A 24688-nucleotide genomic window follows, 5' to 3' on the forward strand; every position below is an offset into this window, starting at 1 on the left:
GACCTATTCTGATGCAGAGATCTGGCAAGGTACAGCACTATTATGTTGTATACTGTGCTGTCATCACCAGAAATTCTTTGCTAAAAGGATATACATATACAGAGGTGTGGACATGCAAAATAAATAAATGCACGCACTATTCCAAGGGACTAAAGCCACTATCTGCACTGACACACACAATCATTTCAGATTGGAGTACCTGCCAAGAGTGTTGGACATTGACAGGGTTCTCTACTAAACACAATTAAATCCAAACAGAAAACTGAAGAAAAATAAATAAATAAATCTGAATGGTAAAAAAAAAAACAAAGGAAAAGGTTAAGACTAAGTTGGAAAAAAAAATCCAGATATTTTAACTTGTGATTATGCAGAGTTTAGTTAAAACCCCTGTGTCTCAAACTCTGTCCCCTCATAGTACGTGTGTGTGTCCTGGCAGTGTGCAATTTTGTGTGCGTGTGATCTTTGCTGGCTGTGTGCAACATGTTTCTGTGCTTTGTTTCTGTAGGGAGGGCATCTCTTGTCCCTGGTGGTCATATGGGGAAGCATGTGGTCTGCAACTCTGGTGGGTGTAGATCATAGGCATTGCTCCCTCGTGGGCCAGCAAACAGTGAGTAAGAGTGCAGCTGCAATGATTTCCAGCACGTGCTGTGACTCATATGTGAGTGCAGGACTGCAAAGGAAAGATTACCGTATTCTGCACCCCTCGGAGGTACAGACCGCATGCTCCCTGCTCCAGCCATGTCCACCTAGAACTGTAACATTATAAAGATAAGAAAGTGGGAGTTGATAGCAAGTTAAAGGCAGAAAATAATATATATATAGCAAAAGTAATAATAAAAGTACTGTATCATTATGTATTAACAGTGTATAAACTGCTTCAAAAAGGAAAAAAAAAAAAGAAATAAAATAAAATAAAAGTTCCACATCTATTTTAAAATAGATAAACAGGAATAAGCTCATCATTGTTTGAAGGAGAAAAAGTCATAAAAAAGATGAAAGTAACATTGAAAGACATACTTTCAGCTGCTATAATCAAGAAAAAAAATAAAGTCGCCTGATAAGCCATGTGTTTAGTCCACAAAGGAAAGTCAGTTGAGCTATTTACCATTTTTTTTTTTTTATATATCATAGAAGCAAAATTCTGATCGTAGCCAGGGCCAGATTAAGAGCCCAGTGGGCCTGGTGCTGACAATTATGATGGGCCTAATTACAGAATCTTGTCGACCAAAAACACTAAAACACTCCCAAGCGTCATGTATATGATGGAGATGGTGCTGGAGGGAAAGAAAACAGCAGCTATAAGAAAACACATACCCTAATCTCATGCTACAGTGTTAGAGAGACCAAAGTCAGCATTACCTTATAGGAACACTATAGGGTCAGGAACACAAACATGTATTTCTGACCCTATAGTGTTTAGCCCACCATTTAGGTGGATTGCCCCCCCTCCCTCCCCTTAGAAGGAATTAAAACTCACCTTAATTCCAGCACTGCATGGGTCTGCCATCGATAGCCCCGCCCCCTTGGTGACATCATCCAAATTGCCGGATTTTAGCCAATTGGCTGAAATCGGCAAGGGGGTGGGGTCAAAAGCTGTTTTGGCCGATCAACACCTCCTCGTAGAGATGCATTGATTCAATGTATCACTATAAAGAAAATTCAGCGTCCCCAATGCAGAGCGTGGAGACGCTGAATGGCACTGCTGCCTACTGTGCAGCACTGAGCCAGGAAGCACCTCCAGTGGCCATCTGAGGAGTGTCCCTAGGGGAAGTGTTTGCATGAAAATGCCTGAAGGCAGTGATTATACTCACCAGAGCAACTACATTAAGCTGTAGTTGTTCTGGTGACTACAGTGTCCATTTAACTGATTTAATTGTCAGCCACTCCACACAAGTTTTGTTCCCATACATCCCTCTTAAGTTTCCATACCTAAGCAAGAGTATGTGAAAAGTAGTTAGGGTTGCCACCTTTCTTGGAAAAACATGCCGGCCTTACTAAGTTGCATAATTAATTATGTATGGGTGACATCACATGAGAGTGACATAAGAGAAAATGCTGTAAAATCACTAAAAAACTACTTACAGTTTGATTCTGTTGTATAGATGGATTGCTCCCAGTGTCTCACTGTCCCCCAGTGTCTCAAGGTCCCTATGTATCAGTGTCCCCATGTCGCCCAGTGTCCCCTAGTCTCCCAGTGCCCTCATGACTCAGTGTCCCCATGTGTCTATTACCCCAGGTCTCACAGTTCCCCTATGTATCACAGTGTCTCAGTGCCCCATGTCTCCCCTAGTGTCGTACCCCTATGTCTCCCAGTGATCCTGTGCAGCACAGTGTCCCTATGCCCCATGTCTCCCAGTGTCCTCTTGTGTCTCCATGTCGCCCATGTCTCGCTGTGTCCCCTAGTGTGTGTCCCCTTGTCTCTAGGACACTAGGAACACAGAGACACGGGGACACAAACACCAGGGACATAAGACACTAGGAGACTTGGGGACACAGACACTTGGGGACATGGGGACACAGACACCAGGGACACTGGGAGACTAGGGGACGCTGGGAAAATAGGGGACACTTGAATACATGGGGACACAGACACTGGCTGGGAGACATGGGGACATTGAGACACTTGGAGACTTGGGGACAATGGGAGACATGGGGACAATGGGAGACATGGGGACAATGGGAGACATGGGGACAATGGGAGACATGGGGACAATGGGAGACATGGGGACGCAGACACTAGGGACACAGACACTGGTTAGGACACATGGGGACACTGGGAAACTAGGGGACACTTGAAGACATGGGGATACTGAGACACTAGGGACACTGGCTCTGAGAAATGGTGACATTGAGACACTTGGGGACACTAGGAGACATAGGGACACGGAGACACCAGGGACACTTGGAGACCTTGGGACACTGGGAGATTAGGGGCACAGACATCAGGGACACAGACACTAGAGGCGCTGGAAGGATGAGATGGATACACTGTGTACCTAGTGTCTCAGTGTCCCCATATCTCCCAGTGCCCCCATGTCTCCTTGCAGCTCCCCCCCCCCCCCCCCCATCCCTCACTTCCCTGAGCTGTAGACTGTCTCTGCAGGATTGGAGTTGCTGTCTGGACTCTCTGGAGCTGCTCCCCTGCGGATCAGTGAGTAGAGGCAGGGAGGGATATGCTGGAACTTGCTATCCCTGCCTCTCTCCCCTACTGGCCAGTGCTGGTATCGCATTGTAATCTCTGTTTATACTAAGGAAAATACCAGCATGACTGCAATATCGGCACCGGCCATGCAATCTCAAATACTGCTGTGCCAGTAAAATACCGGCCAGGTCGAAACCATAAGAGTAGTGTGTTACATTTTTTTATTTTTTTTTAATATATATATATACATATATATATATATATATATATATATATATATAAAATTTATTATTATTATTTTTTTTTTTTTTTTTTTTTTTTTTAAATCAATGGGCCTATTTTATGGGCATGGGCATGGGCCTGGGCCTGGGCCTGGAGCTGCAGATCCACCAGCCCCTATGTTAATCCGGCCCTGACCGTAGCCTGACTGACTGTCAAATTGGCAAATGCCCATGACGTTTTACACAAACTTTATTTAATGTGGTAGGAAGGTGACATTTCTATTTAGGGCCCAGTGGTCGTGGGCTGTAGTGGATGGTAGGTATACTTACCTGAGCGACAACTGCCATCAGCCACTGGCGTTTCATTTGCCAGGAACCGTGAGAGTGCAACACTGAGGACTACGGAGGGTCCTGTGCGAGGTTTTTTATAGATCATGTCTTATGATGAGCGAGATGATACCGGATTCCCATTGCCTTCACAGGCAACATCAGATGAGAATTGACAAACGTTGACAGCAAAGCTCTGCCTTTACCATAAGACATCTTATGGAACCTTTGGATTGCCTTATTCTAACGCAGTCAGCATGAGGATTTCATAAAGAGTGGCAGTAGTCTGACCTTAAAGGAACACTATAGTCACCTAAATTACTTCAGCTAAATAAAGCAGTTTTAGTGTATAGATCATTCCCCTGCAATTTCACTGCTCAATTCACTGCCATTTAGGAGTTAAATCACGTTGTTTCTGTTTATGCAGCCCTAGCCACACCTCCCCTGGCTATTATTGACAGAGCCTGCATGGGAAAAAAAAACTGGTTTTACTTTCAAACAGATGTAATTTACCTTAAATAATTGTATCTCAATCTCCAAATTGAACTTTGATCACATACAGGAGGCTCTTGCAGGGTCTAGCAAGCTATTAACATAGCAGGGGATAAGAAAATCTTAATTAAACAGAACTTGCAACAAAGAAAGCCTAAATAGGGCTCTCTTTACAGGAAGTGTTTATGGAAGGCTGTGCAAGTCACATGCAGGGAGGTGTGACTAGGATTCATAAACAAAGGGATTTAACTCCTAAATGGCAGAGGATTAAGCAGTGAGGCTGCAGGGGTATGTTCTATACACCAAAACTGCTTCATTAAGCTAAAGTTGTTCGGGTGACTATAGTGTCCCTTTAAATTTGAAATTCACACTTTAGTAAATAACCATATAAATCTTTATAAAATACTCAGATGTGACAGAGCCGCTGTAATTCTTGCACACATAGTGTATAAATCTATAAATATCCCCTATTCATAGAGACCTCTTCCAAGGAAATTGGAAATAAATTGCATTCCCTTATTTAAAAGTACATACCATTCCATCATACAATTTGACTGTACTGAAAAAAAATAAACATTTTATTCTATAAAAGAAGCACAAATCTATTTTTAAAGTTTAATGATATTTTTATTACCAGCAATTATCCCTACTTACAAAAAAAAAAACAACAAAAAAAAGCTAGGAGAAAAACATTAAATATGGCAATGTGGGAAAATATGTGCTTCTTCCACCACATGACAAATGGCACAGATTTAACAGCTTACTTGCACTTCAGAGTTGGAATCAATGGGTTGAAGTGGAAACCAAGGTTCTTCACCGACATATCTGTACAAATCCTCCTTTTTTATGGAAACCTTTCCTGTGAAGGTAAAGAATATTTTTTTTTTTTTAAATATTAATAAATGAATAACAAACAAAAACCCTGAAACACCACGCATTAGTCCTAAGAAACACAGTCTTGGATAGTTTCACAAGATTTAATCAAACAGGGTCACATTTTATTAATGAGACATTTTAATTAAAAAAATTATTAAAAAAAGAAGAAAGACACATACACTCAGACAGATTCTCACACATCAAAATAACCATATAGATGTGAAAGGGAGTCCCGACGCTGTCTACCATACTAGCACACAGATATTGCCTGCACCCTTCGGATGTTTTGATCTTCCTTGGAAGACAAATTCCTTGCATTCATTTATCTAGCCATGACATCCTAGCACCATAGATCTGTCGAGCCATAACTCAAGCCTTGTTCAGGTAAGTACTGCAGACACTTGCATTTAAGTAATAAGTAACGATACACATGGTATTATCAGCAATGAAAACTCTGAACATCAGCACACTGAACAATTAATGCTTAGTGAAAATAATTGAATGAAGTTTCTCTTTTTTGTTGTGTTGGACATTTTGGTTAACCCCTTAATGACACAACTTCTGGAATAAAAGGGAATCATGACGGAATATATCCGTCGTCTGTCCTTAAGGGGCTATAGGCCTCTGAACAAGAATGTCGATAAGAATACAGTGAAGCAGTTTTGTTTTCGATCATGCCCCTGTAGTCTCACAGCTCAATTCTCTGCCATTTAGAAGTTAATTCACATTTGTTTCAGTTTAAGCAGCCCTAGCCATACCGCCCAGACAGTGACTCGCATAGCATGCACTGAGGGGGGGGGGGAGGAGAGGGGGGGGACAGGGTTTAATTTCAAATCAGATCTTACAGCACTGTGTGTTTACTTTAGATGTTCTTATTTCCTGCTCTGTTAATAGCATGCAACAGCCTCCTGTGTATGCTTAAAGTTTGATTAATAAAGCAGGAGATAATAAATGCTAAATTAAACACACTGTGCAACTAGGTAAAGGGAAAAAACAAAAATTCTCATTAAGTGTGTAGTAGGGAAATTGAATTTCAGCCAGGGGAGGTGGCTAACTAACTTTTCAGACTTGATCATTATTACCAACAATGTATTAAAGAAATATGTGCAGCTTTTGTAATAGACCTATAATGGTCCTGATTATAATGGAACTGGAGACTAGTAGAATGATGGTAAATAATACCCGTATGATTCAGGAAGTCGGGTGAGCTATCCAGACTTCTCAGACCTACTGGCAATCGTTTTAGAACAATATCTACAGAGCAATTTAAATTGGCGGCAAAGGCTCTAAACAAAGATTGCATTGCTCAGCAGGAATTGCAATACCAATTGGAATCAGTGAGAACCCTCTCAGATGAAAGATGGAGTTTCACACAGTTCGAAGTACAGTTCAGAAGTATCCTGCTTCCCTCAGGTCTTGGATTTCCACTAGATAATTCTGTGGTCCCTAAGTGGAGGGGAGTAAAGACCAAGCATCATTGGGATGTGTTTCGCAAAGAAAAGAAATGTAGTATATGGTGCTATTACAAGCAACTCATGATGTGCCAAATCAGATGAAGCTACAAAATCCCTCAAATACACACATTTAGATTTTAAAAGTATCCACGTAAAAAAAAAAATTAAAAACAAAGAGCGTACAGACATAACTAAAACATAAGACTTATAGTTAGTTGTCTTCTCTGATAATCTGAAACCATATGTATATCTGTATGACATTCTCAACTCACACGATTCAGAACTAAAACAATGCAGGCTTTTAATGCAAGGGCCTTTTACAGACGTTTTAAATTTTTGGGTATTTTTTTTATTAATTTTTTTTTTTTTTTTTTTACAGGATTCACCACACCTTCCTCACATTAAGACTGGATGACAAAGATGTTTTTTTCTTCTTTGGAGCGCTCCCAAAAAAAGACAACAAATACATATTTAGAATTAACATATAACTTTAAAATATATAGAAATTATTTAGCTTAAAGATCATCACAGATTTACAAGTGCCTTCCAATCTAGCTCCTACATTTCAATATGGATATCACCTCTCACAGTACAGCGACACTGGAGCTCCAAGTCTGATAGGAAAAATATTTTATCAGTGTACAGTTACTGCGCCAAATTAAAATAAACATACATTTCTAAAACTAAATTAAACAAGAACAACCACTATGTTGTGTTTTTTTTAATCATTTAATTTTTTTAAATACAGCAGTTTGGGATACAGCAAAATGCATCTCGGAAGACAGGACAATGATCTATTTTGTGTTTGTTTTAACTATAAGACCAAAATAGCGTTCTGGAAACAAATGGCTTTTCCCCCCAATCTGGATACTTTGCCTTAAAACAGGGCTGTCCAACCTGCGGCCCCCCAGATGTCGCTGAACTACAACTCCCATGATTCCCTGGCTATCTGTTTCATTGAAAGACTCATGGGAGTTGTAGTTCAGCAACATCTGGGGGCCGCAGGTTGGACAGGCCTGCCTTAAAATGTGCAATTCTCTGGTGAATTCCTTACAGTTCACAGAATAGAAAATAACCTTGGCTTTGCTTTACTTTACTTTTACAGCACACATACAGGCACTATGAAATTTCAATCCATATTTACTCAACCATCCTATATTGCATGAACTGCAATAGCTTAATTTTGATTGGCATACGCTTGTACAATACCCATGCGATTTACTACTCCATACACAATGTACGGCACGGTTTAAAAATAAATAAAAAAGGGACATGGCTTTCTCGAGGTTATATCTTTATTATCTATTTACTTCCATTTCTTCCCCCCCCCCCCCCTCGCTTGTGACTAAAGCTATAGAAATATGCATTTTTATTTTTAAAGGATCACTATAGGGTCAGGAACACAAACATGTATTCCTGACCCCTATAGTGTTAACACCACCATCTAGCCCTCCTGGTTCCTCATGCCTCCATAAATATAGTAAAAATCTTACAGTATTCAAGCCTGAAGCTGTAAATCTGCATGGTGTTGGACTCAGAAAAACAAGCAGTCTGCTGACATGTGATAGCCTGATCCAATCCCCATAGGATTGGCTGAGACTGACAACGAGGCAGATCAGGGGCAGAGCCAGCATGATTCAAACACAGCCCTGGCCAATCAGCATCTCCTCATAGAGATGAATTGAATCAATGAATCTCTATGAGGAAAGTTCAGTGTCTGCATGCAGAGGGAGGAGATACTGAATTACAGGGTGCTTGTGCACAGCAGATCTGAGTGGATGGAGGCATATTATGGAGGCATTATTACTATGCATTATTTATATCAATTAATTCACCACCGACGCATTTATTTAACCTTTTATGAATAATAAACTTAATACTACCTCTGTCATTTTGATTATGCATTTCCTCTGCCCTGATTGTGAAAGTTAGAAAGTGTAAAAAATGAAAAAGATAGGACACACTTTCATAAAGTAGTATATAGTGCTTTAGGGCTCTGGAGTGTTCCTTTAAAAAAACAAAGCACTTCAGCTTGCTGAAATGCTTTATCTGTGAAAAGTGTATCCTTTTTCACAGCATAAAAAAGGTGACAATTTCATTACAAATCTGCACATTTATATATGAAACTCATTACACCTCCCCTATTACTTCCTGGCAGTTTATTTCCATGGAGGTGCAGGGAACTGACTACACCACCTGGCTTCCAAATACCTCTCAATGAGAAGTCTCTGATTGGACAGCCATAGAATGTCTGTGTTGGGAAGAAGTGGGGGGGTATATCTAGCAAATCATGTTTATGGTTTTTAATGGGGTGCTCCATTATAGGGATACTTAAGTGCCAGAAATACAAAGCTGTATCCCTGACACTATAGCTCTCTCTCCCCCGACCCCCCCTCCCGCGCCCCTTTATTTACTTACCTGATCACAGTGCTGATGTCCCTTAGCGCTGTGTCATGGCTCCGCCTCCCCCTCTGCCCAACGACGAGCAGGTGCTAATGCCCATGCGCAGCATAAGCCGTGTGCGCATTAGACCTCCCCAAAGGAAAGCATTGAATCAATGCTTTCCTAAGGGGAAAAATCGGACGCTGGATGTCCTCATGCAGAGCGTGAGGACGGCCAGCGTCGAATACCGAACCAAAGCTCCGTTTGGATGCAGGAAGCGCCTGGGACACAGTCACTCGAGGCAGACTTAGTGCTGCAATGTAAGCACTGTAGTTTCTCTGGAACTGCCATGTTTAACATTGCAGCACTAAGGACAATAGAGACACTGTACCCAGACCGCTTCAAATAGCCGAAAGAATGGTATGGCTTATGTAAACAGTTACAGTCCTACTGTGTAACTACCATTTCTACCTTTTAGACTCATCAATTACCTCTATTTAGCAACCACACATTTTTATTTCCTTTGCGGCAATACACCACCAGACTCAATCTAAATTGGGCAGATATCCTACTATCTGTAAATCAACGCCTTGCTTCAGATATCACAGTAAGATCAGAACGACCAAAAGCAGTAACTAACAAACTACGCAAACAGAGAGTAACTAACAAGCTATGTAAGCCTAGGGAGGACTACATTCAGCAAAATGGATTTTGAAGACAACCAGGAACCTTTTTGTCATTTCATGGGAAATTTTACCATCTAAATAAAATTAACTTTTATGGTTTACTGCATAAAAACACTATCCCTGCTCAAGTCTTTTCCTGCTTAAGTCTCTATGCAAAAATATTAACTAGAACTCGGAGGGCACCATGAAAAGAGACTATTTTTTAGCATATAGCATATCCCCAGTACCAAAAATAAGTTACAACCAACCGTGACACCAATTTACACAAAGGATTGTACCAGGAGCCTTCTTATTTGAGTACTGACTAGCTCACAAAAAAGGTGAGTTAGCAATTTTTACCTATATCTTTTTACACTACATATTCAGAACAGTACTACTACTGGATTACTTGCTTACTGTGTTCCCCTCCTCCTTGCCTTCATAAATCTAAGCACTATGACAAAACATAAAAAAAACACAGACTGTAATATCAGAACTAGAGAATATACCACAACCACATCCTTAATTCTATTCAGCAGGGCTCAGAACAAACTGAATCCCCTACAATCCGTCTATCACCTAAGGTGATCAATCTTGTGACACAATAATTCTATTATTTTATTTTAGATCTCTGGATCAATGAATGCAAGCATGTTGCATTTGGCATTAGCTATTGTTTTAACATATTATTCACTGTATTTGCATATGTATTTATTTATTTATTCTGACTGTAGTTGCATCCTGAATACTGTGATAAGGTCACATGTATGCATTGCACAAATTTATCGTAAACTTCGGGGGTTCAGTTACTAAATAGAGAACTTTGAAGATTTGGCAAAATGTAAGCCGAAATAATAACAACCCTATTTACCACCTGAAAGGGTTACTCATTTAAGTGTGAATTGATTGGAATTTAATGTGAATTTGAAATATCACACCAAAATAGCTGAACAAACATAGAGCAAAATGTGTAAACTTACTACGAAACGCATGGAATTCCCAATGGGGTCAATAACCCTACTCGTTTTGTCTTAGTTTCTAACATTGTGAGAGACAAACCCACTTTGTTCAGGTTTAATGTCATTTACAATTTTCCACCTAAAATTTTTATTTGTGCTGGATTAAACTGCACAATCTGTGTTTCGCTGTAGTTCCCATGCACTTTTGAGTAATTTACCATCCAATTCTTCCAATATCAATGAAAAGTATTCTGAAGAGAGCTGGATGCCTTTACTAGTACTATCTGAATGTGAAACATATTATTCTTATAAATACCTCTGAAAAAAATGCTCCAGCTCAGGCCTACTGCAAAACTGTTGGACACTCCATTTGGCTGAATTTCTGACAGTGATGATGCTTAAAACACCCAGGAGGATGATGAAGGGAGCCCAAATCTACTGCACTAGATGTTATTTTGTAATCTCTCCCTACCACATCACCTGTAACAGACTGGATGGGCAGATCAAGAGCAGAAAAGAAGACTTCCAAGCCTAAATTCAGAGGCTCAGCAGGCTGAAATGAAGTGGCATCAGTGCCATACTGGTGGGACATCTGGGCTCAAGACAGAGTATGCAATAGCACAGAGATGCATTATGATTGATAAAAGCACATGCAGAAGGAACAATTTTTTGTTTTGACGTACACACAACAAAATACCGCAGAGGGGGAGAAATGAAACTTAAAATCGCATGGATCTTGACTGAAACCAAATAGAGCACATAGCAAATTATACATCCCCACACACCAGAGAAACCACAGAACTCTACAAACTACTTGAGGATTTGTAAATCAAACCTAGCTGAAGTAGCAAAAAAAAAATATATATATAAAAAAAAAAAATAATAATAATAATAATAATAATAATGAGGGGGCGGAGCCTGACACCATCCTGGAACAGATGCACTCTCCCAGAGCTCCTGCATAACCCACCGCAATCCGACAAAATTGGGGGCATCCCGCATCAATTTTGGCCACACACTCTGCCACAGACTCCGCAGTATCCCACGAATACCGCTGATGCCGTTTTTCCTGACGCCCCGCTCCAAAACTTGACGCCGAGGCGGCAAGGCCTACCGGGCGGGAGGGCAGCAACGGGCCGTAGCTGGAGAACACTGGCCATGGAATATACCAGACCTGGACGATTGCCACCCCTACACACAAAGTTCAGGTGAGATGGGACGCAGGTCTCAAAAACATCTCCCACACCCCCCGAAACCGCAGCGCAACATAGGCCAAATGCTGCAGACACCAGGCGTAGTGCGGACCCCGACCCCCCGCGATGCCTCGCCACTGCCCTCAGAGAAAGGGGAACCACAGGACAGCCCTCCCCTCAGTCCCCAACACCCTGCACACACACGGCTAACAGAAGCCAGCACCCCAGCCTCAAAAAAGATATACAGGCAATGCTGACAGGACCTCAGACAGATGTGGGTAGCAAATCTGGCAGTACTAAAAATAGATGTGCACGCAGTGACTGCACGCACTCAGGCGATTGAGGTGGACGTTAAGGGACTGAGGGAGAGCTTCCAAAATCTGGGGGAGAAGGTACAACAACTACAATCCTCCCAAGTGTCTAGACACGTCGCCATCCTGGACGACAGATGGCGACGCAAAAACGTCACGATCAGAGGGGTACAGGAGTCAGTGCTGCTGGAAGAACTGCCACACTTCATCAGGCGCCTAGTGGCCGCACTCCTACCGACCAGACAAGCCAAAACATTTCAGTTTGACAGAGTGTACAGGATAGCCAAATCCCTGCAAGCACCTAACACAGCTCCGCAAGACATCATACTAAGATGCCAATCAACGTCTGACAAATTGGGGCTAATGGCAGCAATACAAGGAAAGACTCCTTTTGAGTTCGAAGAATGCAGACTCTCCTTTCAGGACATAAGTAGTGCTATGGTGCAAAAGTATGCATCCAATCACTAAGCAACTCCAAATAGCAGGCATTGCCTACAGGTGGTCAACCCCAGGGACCCTCTGGATCACCAAAGATGACAAGCACTACAAGGCCACTGACCATACGGAGGGTGCAAGGGAGGGGATAGGCAGGTGGAGCAATAGTGCCAAGAAGACAGCTTTGTATTCCTGGCACTATAGTATCCCTTTAATGAAGCAGTTTTGGTGTATAGATCACACCCCTTCAGACTTGCTGCTCAATTCTCTGCCATTTAGGAGCTAAATTACTTTGTTTATGCAGCCTTAGTCACACACCCCTAAATGACACCCATACAGTCTTTCTAAACACTTCCTGTAAAGATGCATGTAATGTTTAAAGATCTTTTATTTCTACCGCGTAGGTGGAAAAATGTTGTGGGTGATTAAAGTTCAATTTACAGAGCAGGAGATAAAACTAAAGTGAGTTAACATCTGAATGAAAATAAAACTTTTTTTTTTTCCATACAGGCTGTGTCAGTCACAGCCAGAGCAGGTGTGGCAAGAGCTGCATGGACAGGAACAAAGGTGATTTAACTCCTAAATGGCAGAATATCGAGCGATTAAACTGCAGGGGTATGATCTGTACACCAAACTGGTTCAAAAGTTGATTGTTGTGCATAGTGTCTCTTTAATCTAAATAGCTCATTGTCAATGAGAAGCACATGTGTGGCAAGCACCACGCTCCTCCAATGAAATGCTTTTATGAGAAGCAATGAATCCAAGATTCTCTAGGAAAAGCATCAGAGGACAGGTTTGTTTTACATTGCAGGAGTATAATTATATTGTGAAAGGGACAGACAAGTATCTTTCTCCTGATACAGGTCATCGGCAGCCTACATTGAAGTAAGGGACCAAATAAATATATGTATATATTCAGACAATTTCTATAGTTATTAAGGTTCTCTTTACATTTTCTTTCTCACAGTCTTTCACAATTGTGCTCATCATCTTCTTTTTGATTTGTTCCAATGCGGTGACCATTATCAATCTATATGTAAAACTTCTTTTCAGTGTCTTTAAATGACAATTACATAATGTTATCTTGTGGTTTGTAAAATAATACACATTTCTCACTCAGGACTCCCCTCAGTGGTGCCCACTCATCTTAAACATGTGTCATAGTTAAGAGCAAGAGAAATAGTAAAAGAAGGGGGTGGGGAAAGTCTTCCTTTCTAGCCTTCAACATTCAAAATCTGAATGGACAAGCCCTTTGTAAAAGCCACGATGAGTGTTTTTACTGAAAAGTCTTGCAAATTAAACGTTGACAATACTAGCAATTTGCCCTCCCCCAGTGGGAACATGGGAGAAACAACTTTTATTTCAATCAAGCATAGGTAGTGCACAACACACACACTACTTCTTTAGTCTGGACTGATTAAGGTGAGTGTGTGGTTAAACATAAAAAAACAATTAACGCCTTTATACGGGATGCTGATAATATCCTCTCAACTAAATGCATTACTGATAGACTAATGCATTACTGATAGAGGTATAGCTAGTAATATGATAGAAGCGAAGGAAGAAGCAATTACCTAGATGTTTTGTAAACCCATAATCAAATTCTGATACACACACCACAGTGCCTGATAAATAGTAGACAATACACCAATACAATCAAGGTAGTGGACTGTTTTATTTATACATGTAAAAGAAAGATTTATTTAAAATATGCATGTGTATCTAAACGTATAAGTCATCAAAAGATACATGCCACCAGTACTTGTATGCTTATAATCATGTAACACAACTGGGAAAAAAATAAATCTGTTTTTCTATGTCAATGTTCTACATGATCATACCTTGTATGTAAACGCTTTTATAAAATCAAATAAAAATGATTTTTAAAAAAATCTTATATATATTACAAATATTACTAACTTAAGAAAAGAAAAACCCCAACAGACAATATAATGAAATTATTTGTATGCAAATATTAATTATTTTTTTTTAAATTCTTTATTTTTCCGTGCAGAGAAAATACAATACGGTCCACTATGCCACGACAGCAGAGCCAACCAAGATATACATGCAGTTGTACAGTGTCATGTCACATAAAAGAAATGCACATTTTTCCTTTTTTTTTAAGCTCGCGATTACATTTTAGTTACTTAGCTACCCTGCACATTGCTTGTGATCAGCTTTTTTTCAAGAGAAACTGGAAGCGGGGGGGGGGGGGGGAGGGATTGGTTATTCAGGCTAATGTTTCAGGACGTTTCAATATAGGTTTGCTTTAGATCTAGCTTACATTACGCAAGTGAATAAATTGTAGTTATGCAGACTTATGCTTATATGGAACAATAGCTTAACGTAAGGTGAGTATAGATTCATGTTGCTTTCGTACAGCGCAGCCCTTGCCCTCGCCAAACAGTCCTACTTTTCCTCTCTCATTAGTTCATGCTCCCGCAATCCCAGACGTCTCTTTGACACTTTTAATTCCCTTCTCCGCCCTGCTGTGGCCACCCCCCAAACTAACCTTACAGCTGATAGCTTTGCATATTACTTTACTGACAAGATTGAACAGCTAAGGAAACAATTCTCCCCTCCTTGCCGTTCTCTTTCTCAACCACACATAAATCATGCTTTCCCTACCCTTCAGACTTTCTCCCCAGCTACTGAACAAGAGGTGGCTGCACTTCTCCATTCCTCTCGCCCCACCACTTGCCCACTTGATCCTGTCCCATCTCACCTCATCAGATCTCTCTCCCCTTGTCTTGTGCCTATCCTAACACACATCTTTAACTGCTCTCTCTCTTCTGGCACTGTTCCTGCTGACCTTAAACATGCCACTGTAATACCTATCCTGAAAAAAACATCTCTTGACCCGTCCTCCCCCTCTAACTATCGTCCCATATCCCTGCTCCCTTACTCATCAAAGCTTTTGGAAAGACTTGTCTTTACCCGTGTGTCTCACTTCCTTAATTCCAACTCTCTCCTTGACCCTCTTCAGTCTGGCTTCCGCCCTCTCCACTCTACTGAGACCGCTCTTATCAAAGTGACTAATGACCTAATCTCCACTAAATCCAAAGGTCACTACTCCATATTAATTCTCCTTGACCTCTCTGCTGCCTTTGACACAGTTGATCATGCTCTCCTCCTTCAAACTCTTCAATCACTCGGTCTCTGTGACTCTGTCCTCTCTTGGTTTTCCTCTTATCTATCCCAACGCTTATTCAGTGTCTCTTTTTCTAATGATACCTCCTCCCCTCGTCCTGTCTCGGTTGGAGTTCCCCAAGGCTCTGTCCTTGGTCCCCTTCTATTTTCTCTTTATACTGCCTTTCTTGGAAAACTTATTGCCTCTTTTGGATTCAACTACCACCTGTACGCTGATGACACTCAGATATACCTCTCCTCACCGGACCTCTCCCCGGCCGTCCTGCAACGTGTCACTGCTTGCCTCTCTTCCATCTCTGACTGGATGTTGTCACGCTTTCTCAAACTTAACCTCTCTAAAACTGAACTCCTTGTCTTTCCTCCTCCTAATACTGATCCTCCTCTCTCACTCTCCCTTCAAGTCAGTGATATCCACATGAGTCCATCCCTACAAGCGCGCTGTCTTGGCGTCATACTTGACTCTGGTCTCACCTTTGAGTCTCACATCCAGTTTGTTGCCAAGTCCTGTAGGTTCCAACTCAAAAACATAGCCCGCATCCGCCCCTTTCTTACGCAAGATGCTACCAAGGAGCTTGTCCATGCTCTAGTAATTTCCCGCATGGATTACTGTAACCCTCTCCTGATTGGTCTCCCCAAAAGCCGTACTGCCCCGCTACAGTCTGTAATGAATGCTGCAGCTAGACTGATTTTCCTATCCAGTCGGTCCCCTCACACCTCGCCCCTCTGCCAGTCCTTACATTGGCTCCCTGTATCCTATAGGAGTCAATTCAAAGTGCTAACCCATACATTTAAAGCACTGAACAATTCCAGCCCCTCTTATATCTCTTCACTGATCCAGAGGTATGCCCCTCCTCGTACCCTCCGCTCTGCCCGCGACCACCTCCTGACCGCTGCTCGCACCCGTACGGCCAACTCACGCTTGCAGGACCTCTCACGGGCGGCTCCTCTCCTATGGAATAACTTGCCTACTGCCATCAGACTCTCCCCTAGTCTTCAATCATTTAAGAAGGGCCTTAAATCCCATCTCTTCAGGAAAGCGTATGGCCTCCCAGAGTAATCTCTCCCTTACATACCTGTCTCTTGCTCTCCTATGGGATAGTGCTTTGCTCTCTCCTCCAGCTCTGCTTCACTCCTACTTGATATTTCCTATCCTAATGTTTCTAATACCCCACCTCCTATAGACTGTAAGCTCATTTGAGCAGGGTCCTCTTCAACCTATTATTCCTGTAAGTTTTCTTGAAATTGTCTTATTTATTGTTACATCCCCCCCTCTCAAAATATTGTAAAGCGCTACGGAATCTGTTGGCGCTATATAAATGGCAATAATAATAATAATAATAATAATTTAAATAGGGAGATATACCACCAGGCAGGTTGAGGCTTGCTAAGTTGTGGTCTACGCTAGGGCCTCAATACCATTGCTAACTGCAGCCTCACCTATAGTACCAGTGGTGGACATGTCCGTTTGGTTGTACCCATAGCCAGAGACCATGTCGTTACGGCCATCAGCAACTGGGCCAGTAGCTTCTGCTTTAGTTGTCGTCTGTCGTAAGGAGCTGGGGTACCTGTCAGCTTCTTCGTCAGAGAGGATGGTAAGCAGTGTCCTTTTTTCCGGCATTTAATGAGTCCTCGTAGAACACCTCTGAGTCCTTTACTTTCTTGGGACCCCCTGCAGGTCAGAGTGTCTGCGGATCTCTGTGGAATTTCCTTCCCTGCTGGTACGCGGGTATGCACACAGAGGTTTTAGTGTGGATGGCTGGGGTCACCGCCAGCTCCAACCGGGCACAAAGTGAGAGGCAATGGGAATGCAGTCTGTGCTTAGTTGTGGGGAGAGTCCCTGCAGGTCCCCCAAGCTCCCTTCATAGCCTCCCGGTTGCTGTGTGGGTCGAGGTGTCTAGCTTCACAGACCTTCGCTTTCAGACAAGGATTGTAGCCCTGCATGGTCGGTGGATGAGGATGTTGTCCCTGTGTGTCCTGCCAGCCCCGATCAGTGGTAAGGCATGCATAGTCGGAGGTGATCTCTTTGGCATGGGCAGGTAGATGGAGGCTGTAGGGGTTTCTGCCTGTCTTCGGGCTTGTTCCATGCGCTGCATTGCATTGCCATTTTGGTGCCACCGCGTGGGAGCCTTTCTTCTGCGGCTTCAGGCCGCCCAGGCAACGTGTGCAAGGCGTTAGCCCACCTGATGGGGACCGGGATGACCCACCCGGCCCACAGGGGGGGGGGAAAGGGACCGGGAAGGAGCCAGGTCGACATTAGGAGATCGAGACGGAGAGCAAGGCAGCGGCCGTCCTCCCCACTCCCCGCCCGGGTAGGCCTCCATCTTCGAGCCCCAGAGTCTCTCACCAGGACCCAGAGCCACCCACGGTCGGGTGCTCCAGCTGCACCGGGACACTCCAGAGCTTCGTGCCATGGACCCCCGGGTTGGTACAAGTCGGGTAGGGTGGGTATATACCCCAGTATTTAGTTTTTCCTCAGGAGCCCAAGTGATTTGCAGCCTGTCGGCATGGCTGCCCGGCCCCACCCCCCGCAAATATTAAATATTTTTTAACGGAGGGAAACACCATTAATAACAGAATGGAGGAAAACCATCAAATGTGTAAAAATAAATTCAATTAAAAAATTAAAAAACAAAACAACCCCATATCACCTGGCTTGGAAGAGTAAGCTTTCTTAAAATTAATGTGCTCACACGCTTCCTATACTTGTTACAGACGCTACCGATCTTCGCCCCCCAGACGTTTTTAACTCAGACACGCAGAGCGTTCACAAACTACGTATGGCATAACCGAACAGCCAGAAATAAATACGGAATTTTAACAACACCCAAACCACAGGGTGGCTTGGGACACCCTGATCTAGTCAAATACCATCAAACTATCCACCTACAGTGTATCATCGAATGGTCACTAGCACCACAGGATAAACTTTGGATCGCTATAGAAGCAAGGGTCTTAGCGTTGCCCTTACATACGCTTCCTTGGTAACCCTCAAGACCTACGACTGGGCAAGGAAGGGGTCACCCCACAATAGCTACAACCCGGACCGTCTGGAGGAGGATATCTACTGGACTGGACTGCCATCACCCTGCAGGCTACAACACTTGCTAGCAAATGGTAACATCATCCCACACTCAGAACTGCCTACACTTGAGTCTCGGGACTTGATGAGAAGATTCGGATACCACCAACTGGTCCGTATACTCAAACAAATACCGAATCTGATATCAGCTTCTAGAGCACTTACCACATTTGAGATATTATGCACTCAATCCTCACCCCCAACACATTCTCACTACTGTATCACCCACACCCTCTAATCCCTCAATACCATTTTATTCTTCAACACAGACGGATTGAATGCAACGCACATTATCATGGGCCTCTTGGTTAGTTCTATTTTTATTTTATTTTTTCTCTTCCTAATATTTCCCCCCTTTAGTCCATCTGCCAACGAGCAATCAACTTACTAAACAATTGAGTTAGTAGTAACCAACATACCTTGTTTCAAACTGCACGCTCATATGGATCCACACGCTAACACGTTACATACTATGTGACATATGTTTTCATTAATGTCTCAATACTCTGTGACAATTTTACAATGACTTTTTATCTCTATTGTTTATGAGTTTGTACCAATAAACATTTTCACTGAATGAGAAAAAAAAGAAAAAAAAAACACACACACACACACAATAAAAAAAAAAGTTAGGTTAAACTAAGATAAAAACAAACATCATGCCCTAAGTGCCCAGTAAGTAATAGTCACGGAAGGTACTTCACTGTAGGTTGTAAATACGACAGCATATCATAGTAACTGTGTTGCTTAAGATACTTACTGGACACGTGTCTTGGTGTTACAGACTTACTTGTCACCGAAGTGGTTTTCTTGACATTAGGAATAGGGCATTTCTAATTTCTTTAAAGATTACGGGGGGATCTCAGTGACCAAGTTTATAACCCAGTTTATCTAGTCCACCCTTTCTATCAAATCACAGTTACTAAATGTGCAGTAGAAAGTTTTGTTAAATCAAGAAACTGAAAATCTTCCAGAGAAATCACAAAGTTGCTGCTTACCTATCCGAAGATCTCGCTGTAAAACAGTCTTATCATAGATATAAAAGGAGAGGTTGTGGAACGTTCTTGGAATTTCAAAGTAAAAATCTTCACCATATAAAGGGCTGTGGAAAAATATAAATATATTCAGTTCATATACATTCACACTTGTGTATTTATAAACACATAAAATGACACATCGTATGGAGAAGCATTAAAACACAATAAAACCAAACCCCAAATAAAACCAAACTCTACCAACAATGTATAACCCCCCCTCCCCCACCCCCTAAAAAAAAAAAAAAGTTTCCTGAACCAAATTTATTAACTTACATACCTAATGAAATGAAGATGCGGACCTCCATTCATTTAATTTTCCCATAGGAAAGCATTGGATTGGCTGAGATTGTTAAGAATGCGGGCCGGGAGGCGAGCCAAATACCACTCTGGCCAATCAGTATCTCCTCATAGAGATGCATTTAATTAGTGCATCTCTATGAGGAAAGTTCAGTATCTCCATGCAGAGGGTTGAGACACTGAACGTCACTGAACATTGTGCAGCAATGCCCCAGGAAGCACACTCAGTGGCCATCTCAGGAGTAGCCCCTAGAGGTGTCCCTAGGCCAAGGGTTCACACAATTCATTTTTCTTGTGGAACCCTTTGACATAGTGTATCAACGTCATAAACCATAAGGACTTCATGAAACTGAACTGAACATATTGAACAGAATTAAAGCGTCAATATTTACTAAAGAAGGCCTGATGGGAGAGGCTGTAGACTCCAATTACAACTGAATTGGAAAATTCATACTTGAAAAACTGCATTTTTTTTTCCGCAAGAATACCAAATGTATCCACTTGTCTCACTATTTAGCTGAAATATGTAGCTACAGTATAGCTTGCAACTTGCGACAGAATAAGGGATTTTAATCATTACATAGACTCATTGCAAGTTACACGTGACTCTAGAATCTGCTCCTACTGACTCATTTAGAATCCTTTTTAAGTTTCTATTTTCTATTTATTCTTTTGTCACACTTTTTTCACTATTTTCAATTTATTTATTTTTGTGTATGTATATACAATTTGTGTGATGTATTTCAGATACTAATAAAGATTTTATATTTTATTTCTAGTACTAGCTAATAAAACAACATTTTTAGTGGTGGTAATTGTTTTAAATTTTGGCTCATCGCCACTTCTGTCGTTGGGGACTCTCTCTCAAATCTCTTCTCTATTTTTTTGTTTAAGCTCAAATTGAGTTAGGCCCTTACTATACACCCAGTTCATATTTCGCTATAAGGTAAGAGTTTAGTCTGACATTTGTAGCTTTTTTTCCCTGCAATTCAGCTTTCATTTGGGGGTAGGGAAAAACCAACAACAACTATGTCTGTCTTTTTCAAATATACATTTGGTTTCATTCTGATAACAAAGGACAACATAGATTGAGATTCCCAAAGACCATATCAAAGTCATTATTGAACACGTAGGGATTTCCTGTTTTGCAATCTGTACTAACTGCGATTTTTACATGTTTGCAAAATAGCATCTTCAAATAAAATCAGCCATCTCAATATCTATTCATACATTTCTAAGAAGGTTTTTTTATTGCATCTCAAAGCAGCTGAATATGCATGATCATAAATTATAGAATGCACACCATTTAAAATTATTTTTAATAATTTGGGGGAGCCTAGGTTGTAACATTATAGTGGCCTCAATTAGCTTTCTGGAGTAATCATTTTGGGTAAAAATGTTAGTTTCACACAAATGTGAAAGAGACAATTTAGGCAGGCCTGGCTACCATTAAAGGAACACTAAAGCATTATTAGGAATACAAACTTGCCCCTAGTTATATAGATTCCCCTACACCAGTGTGTCTCATAAAAATAATACCAGCTACTTTGGCGCATGGCCTCCTTCTGTGCGTTCCAATTCAATGCTTCTCTTAGACTAGCATCTGAGAACTGATGCACATGCACAGTGAGCATTGTATGCACATCCAAACTTCCCCATAGAAAACTCAAATCAATGCTTTTCAATGGAGGCTTCTATGTCATGTGACGGAATTTTACTCAGATAGTACAGCAGAGGCTCTGTAAGGTGCCGCATGCGTGTCACTGTTCTCCCCTTTGCGTTCCACTACTTTGCGTAGTGTAGCAATTTGCGGTAAGTGCTGAAAAGTGTCCTGTCCTTACGCGTTTTGTGAGTAATCTCTCACTTCATCAGAGGCCAGACTCTTTTTAGTGGGGCCCTGTTATTTCCAGTAGAGTAGTATCTCTAGCCATACAATTTACTCTAAATCTGAGATTTTTAATCTCAACCACAACCACATAGTACAGCGGAGGCGCCTCTAGTGGGCATCAATGAAACAACCTCTAGAAGTGTGTTTAACCCTTCAAGGTAAACTGCAAAATGGCAAAGTTTTAGCTTGAATGGTTAAATTGACAGGACTGCTGCACACAGGCCACTACACTGAGAAGTGGCCTGAGTGACCTTACTGGTCCTTTAAGCCCTTTCACAACCACGTCTTACATTCCTATAGATAACTATAAAATTTTTAGGAGAGAAGATTTCTCTGATGGCGAGAAAAATAATAATAATAATTTCTGGGGTAGAAAGAGAAATATAGTTTAATTTCAACGTCATCATGCAGCATTTTCCACAAAGAGATAGTTATACATTTGGAAATCCACTTCCTTACTAGCCTGTCTTATCTTTAAATGGGCAAACAAATGAAATCTCTGCAAAGAAAGGTTATGGGCCAATTTACTAATTGGCACCAAGCCTTTTTCAAACCAAAAACTATTCACTTTTAGCGTTGTCCTGGCACTCAAAGCTTGCTCCTTCTTAATTTGTATTCATCACGCCATATAAATACTTGGACACATAATGGAGAACTGAAACCTCCAGCTGAGGGGGTGGGCTTTGGATGCAGGAGAATCATCCTGTTTTGCCAAATCACTTGAGAACTTCTGGACATAAATTAGCGAGACCGTATCCATAGCTTACTTGCACCATAAGCACAAGTAGCAGTAGAGGTCATTATGTTCGGAAGGTGCATTAACAATATCAAAAAGTATTAAACCTTTCAGTAGTTTTCAAATAAAATCATGCTATGTTATAACTGTTGACAAACATGCTAGGAAAACAATAAGTTGCAAAGGGGAACAGAAATCAGAAGACAGAAATATAGACTTACAATCCCTTTTATGTAATGACAAAAATACATTAAAGAGACTCACAGAAAGTCCACATGAACAAATTAAAGGGACACTCTAAGCACAAAAACAACTTTAGCTAAATGACACAGCTTTAGCGTATAGATCATGACCCTGCAGTCTCACTGCTCAATTCTCTGCCATTTAGAAGTTAAAACACTTTGTTTATGCAGCCCTAGCCATGCCTCCCTACAAGTGACCTACAGTCTCCCTACACATTTCCTGCAGAGAGAGATCTAGTTTAAAAGTTCCTTTATTGCACAGTGAAATATTTTTTTTTTTTTTTTTAATTCTTTATTTTAGTTGTGCATATAATTATAACAGACGCTTGTGAGGTACCCCAAAGGCAGTCCTCTAGCGCGTGGTAAACAGTGTAAACATAGGGGTAGACAGTGGATCTAGCACATTTTTAAGGTAAATAAGGTTATGAACAGTATATATTCACGTTGCTTAGGCATTTTAGTACATAACACGAAATAACATCGCTTGTAACTTTCCGGATAGTGGGTTTTTACGTTGTGTCATAAGCTAGTCAAACATAAAATAATTATACGAACCATACATGTTTCGGATATAGTAACACTTTGCTTCTTTGGAGTTTGCACAATATATAATCATTGCAGTAAATCATGCTAGGCTAAGTGTGCGCTCACCACAACAAGTCGTGCATATGATTCTAGGTGTATTGCACCTTTTTATAGTGCAGCACAATTTTATAGGGCAACATGAGGCTTACGTGCGCGCATGAAACAGTGTTAGTAAATCGGTTGTCTGTTGTGATACAGGCTGGTGGGTTAATTGCGCTACACTGGGTAAAAGTACAATAAGATGAAATTGGGTAGCCAGGGAATATAGGCTAGTTCTTCATGTCTAAGCTATAGAACTTATGTAGATAACTCAGAGAGGCTGGCTAGACATGAAGGGTAAAACACGATAATAAAATGTATTTGACTACTCCCCATTCCCCTCTCTAGTGCCAGGGTATTGTCAGTAGCTAATGTGGGTTACGATTGAGACTATACTGGGGAGCAAAATATTTCAACATTTTAGACATGAAGTGAGGGGTAAAGAGGGTTATGTGTCCTCACACCAGTCTCGTTCAGCCCATGCCGGTACGTGGCAAGCAGTCATCAAGGGCGTGCTGGTAATGTGTCAGCAATAAGTCCAGTTGTGGGGGTCTCAGTGGTAGGACCTCTCGTCCACCGGGGCATGCTTTCTTTCTGGGCCATGAGAGGGATCTCCGTCCACTCTCCCGCGTGAGGTAGCGCCTTGCTTGAAAAGAGTGTTTGGAGCCGCTGAGGGATAAGCAGGTCGTGCTTGTTGGTAAGTCCCATTCTGAGGCAGGGGGATGTGAGTATTGGCGCCCACAAACTGTGGCGTTATTTCCCTCCGTGTAGGTCTCCGTTTTCTGCTCCGTCTAGGGGCAGCTTTGGGGGTGCGAGGGGGAGTCCCGCCTATGTGGCGCCGGGTTGCCGGGCGGATCCATGCCTCCACTTCTTTTATCGCCATCCTGTCTTCGGGACGAAAGTTTAGTCCACAGATTGGCATATAGCTTGTCGTAGAGCTACTCTGTGTTCTTGGGCGGTTGGTGGAGCGTGCGGTTCGTCACAGGCTGTGTCTTTCCCTTTAGTCGTGTGGGGGTCAACTCTACCGGGGATCGGCAAGTAGTGTCCGACCATGCAGGCTCGAGTCTGAGTCGCAGGGTTGAGGTGCGCGAGTCCGCCATTTTGGAGGCCCCTGCCCCCGTACTGCTTGTGGAGGCCGCAGGCTTGTTCGGAGAGTGCCGGGTTCTCCGACTGGC

The 24688-nt window shown here is 41.9% G+C and overlaps 1 protein-coding gene across 1 annotated transcript in view; it reads right to left on the bottom strand.

Moving 5' to 3' along the window:
- RASA2 (RAS p21 protein activator 2) overlaps positions 1-24688 on the bottom strand; it is a 108694-nt gene that overhangs the window by 53739 nt on the left and 30267 nt on the right. The window contains exons 3-4 of the mRNA XM_063442302.1: positions 19688-19791; positions 4947-5041 (exon numbers count right to left, since the gene is read on the bottom strand). Coding sequence (XP_063298372.1) covers positions 4947-5041; positions 19688-19791 — 199 coding nt within the window. The remainder of the gene's footprint in view (positions 1-4946; positions 5042-19687; positions 19792-24688) is intronic.

Source organism: Pelobates fuscus, chromosome 2 (genome assembly GCF_036172605.1).
Source record: "Pelobates fuscus isolate aPelFus1 chromosome 2, aPelFus1.pri, whole genome shotgun sequence".
Classification (NCBI taxonomy): Eukaryota; Metazoa; Chordata; class Amphibia; order Anura; family Pelobatidae; genus Pelobates; species Pelobates fuscus.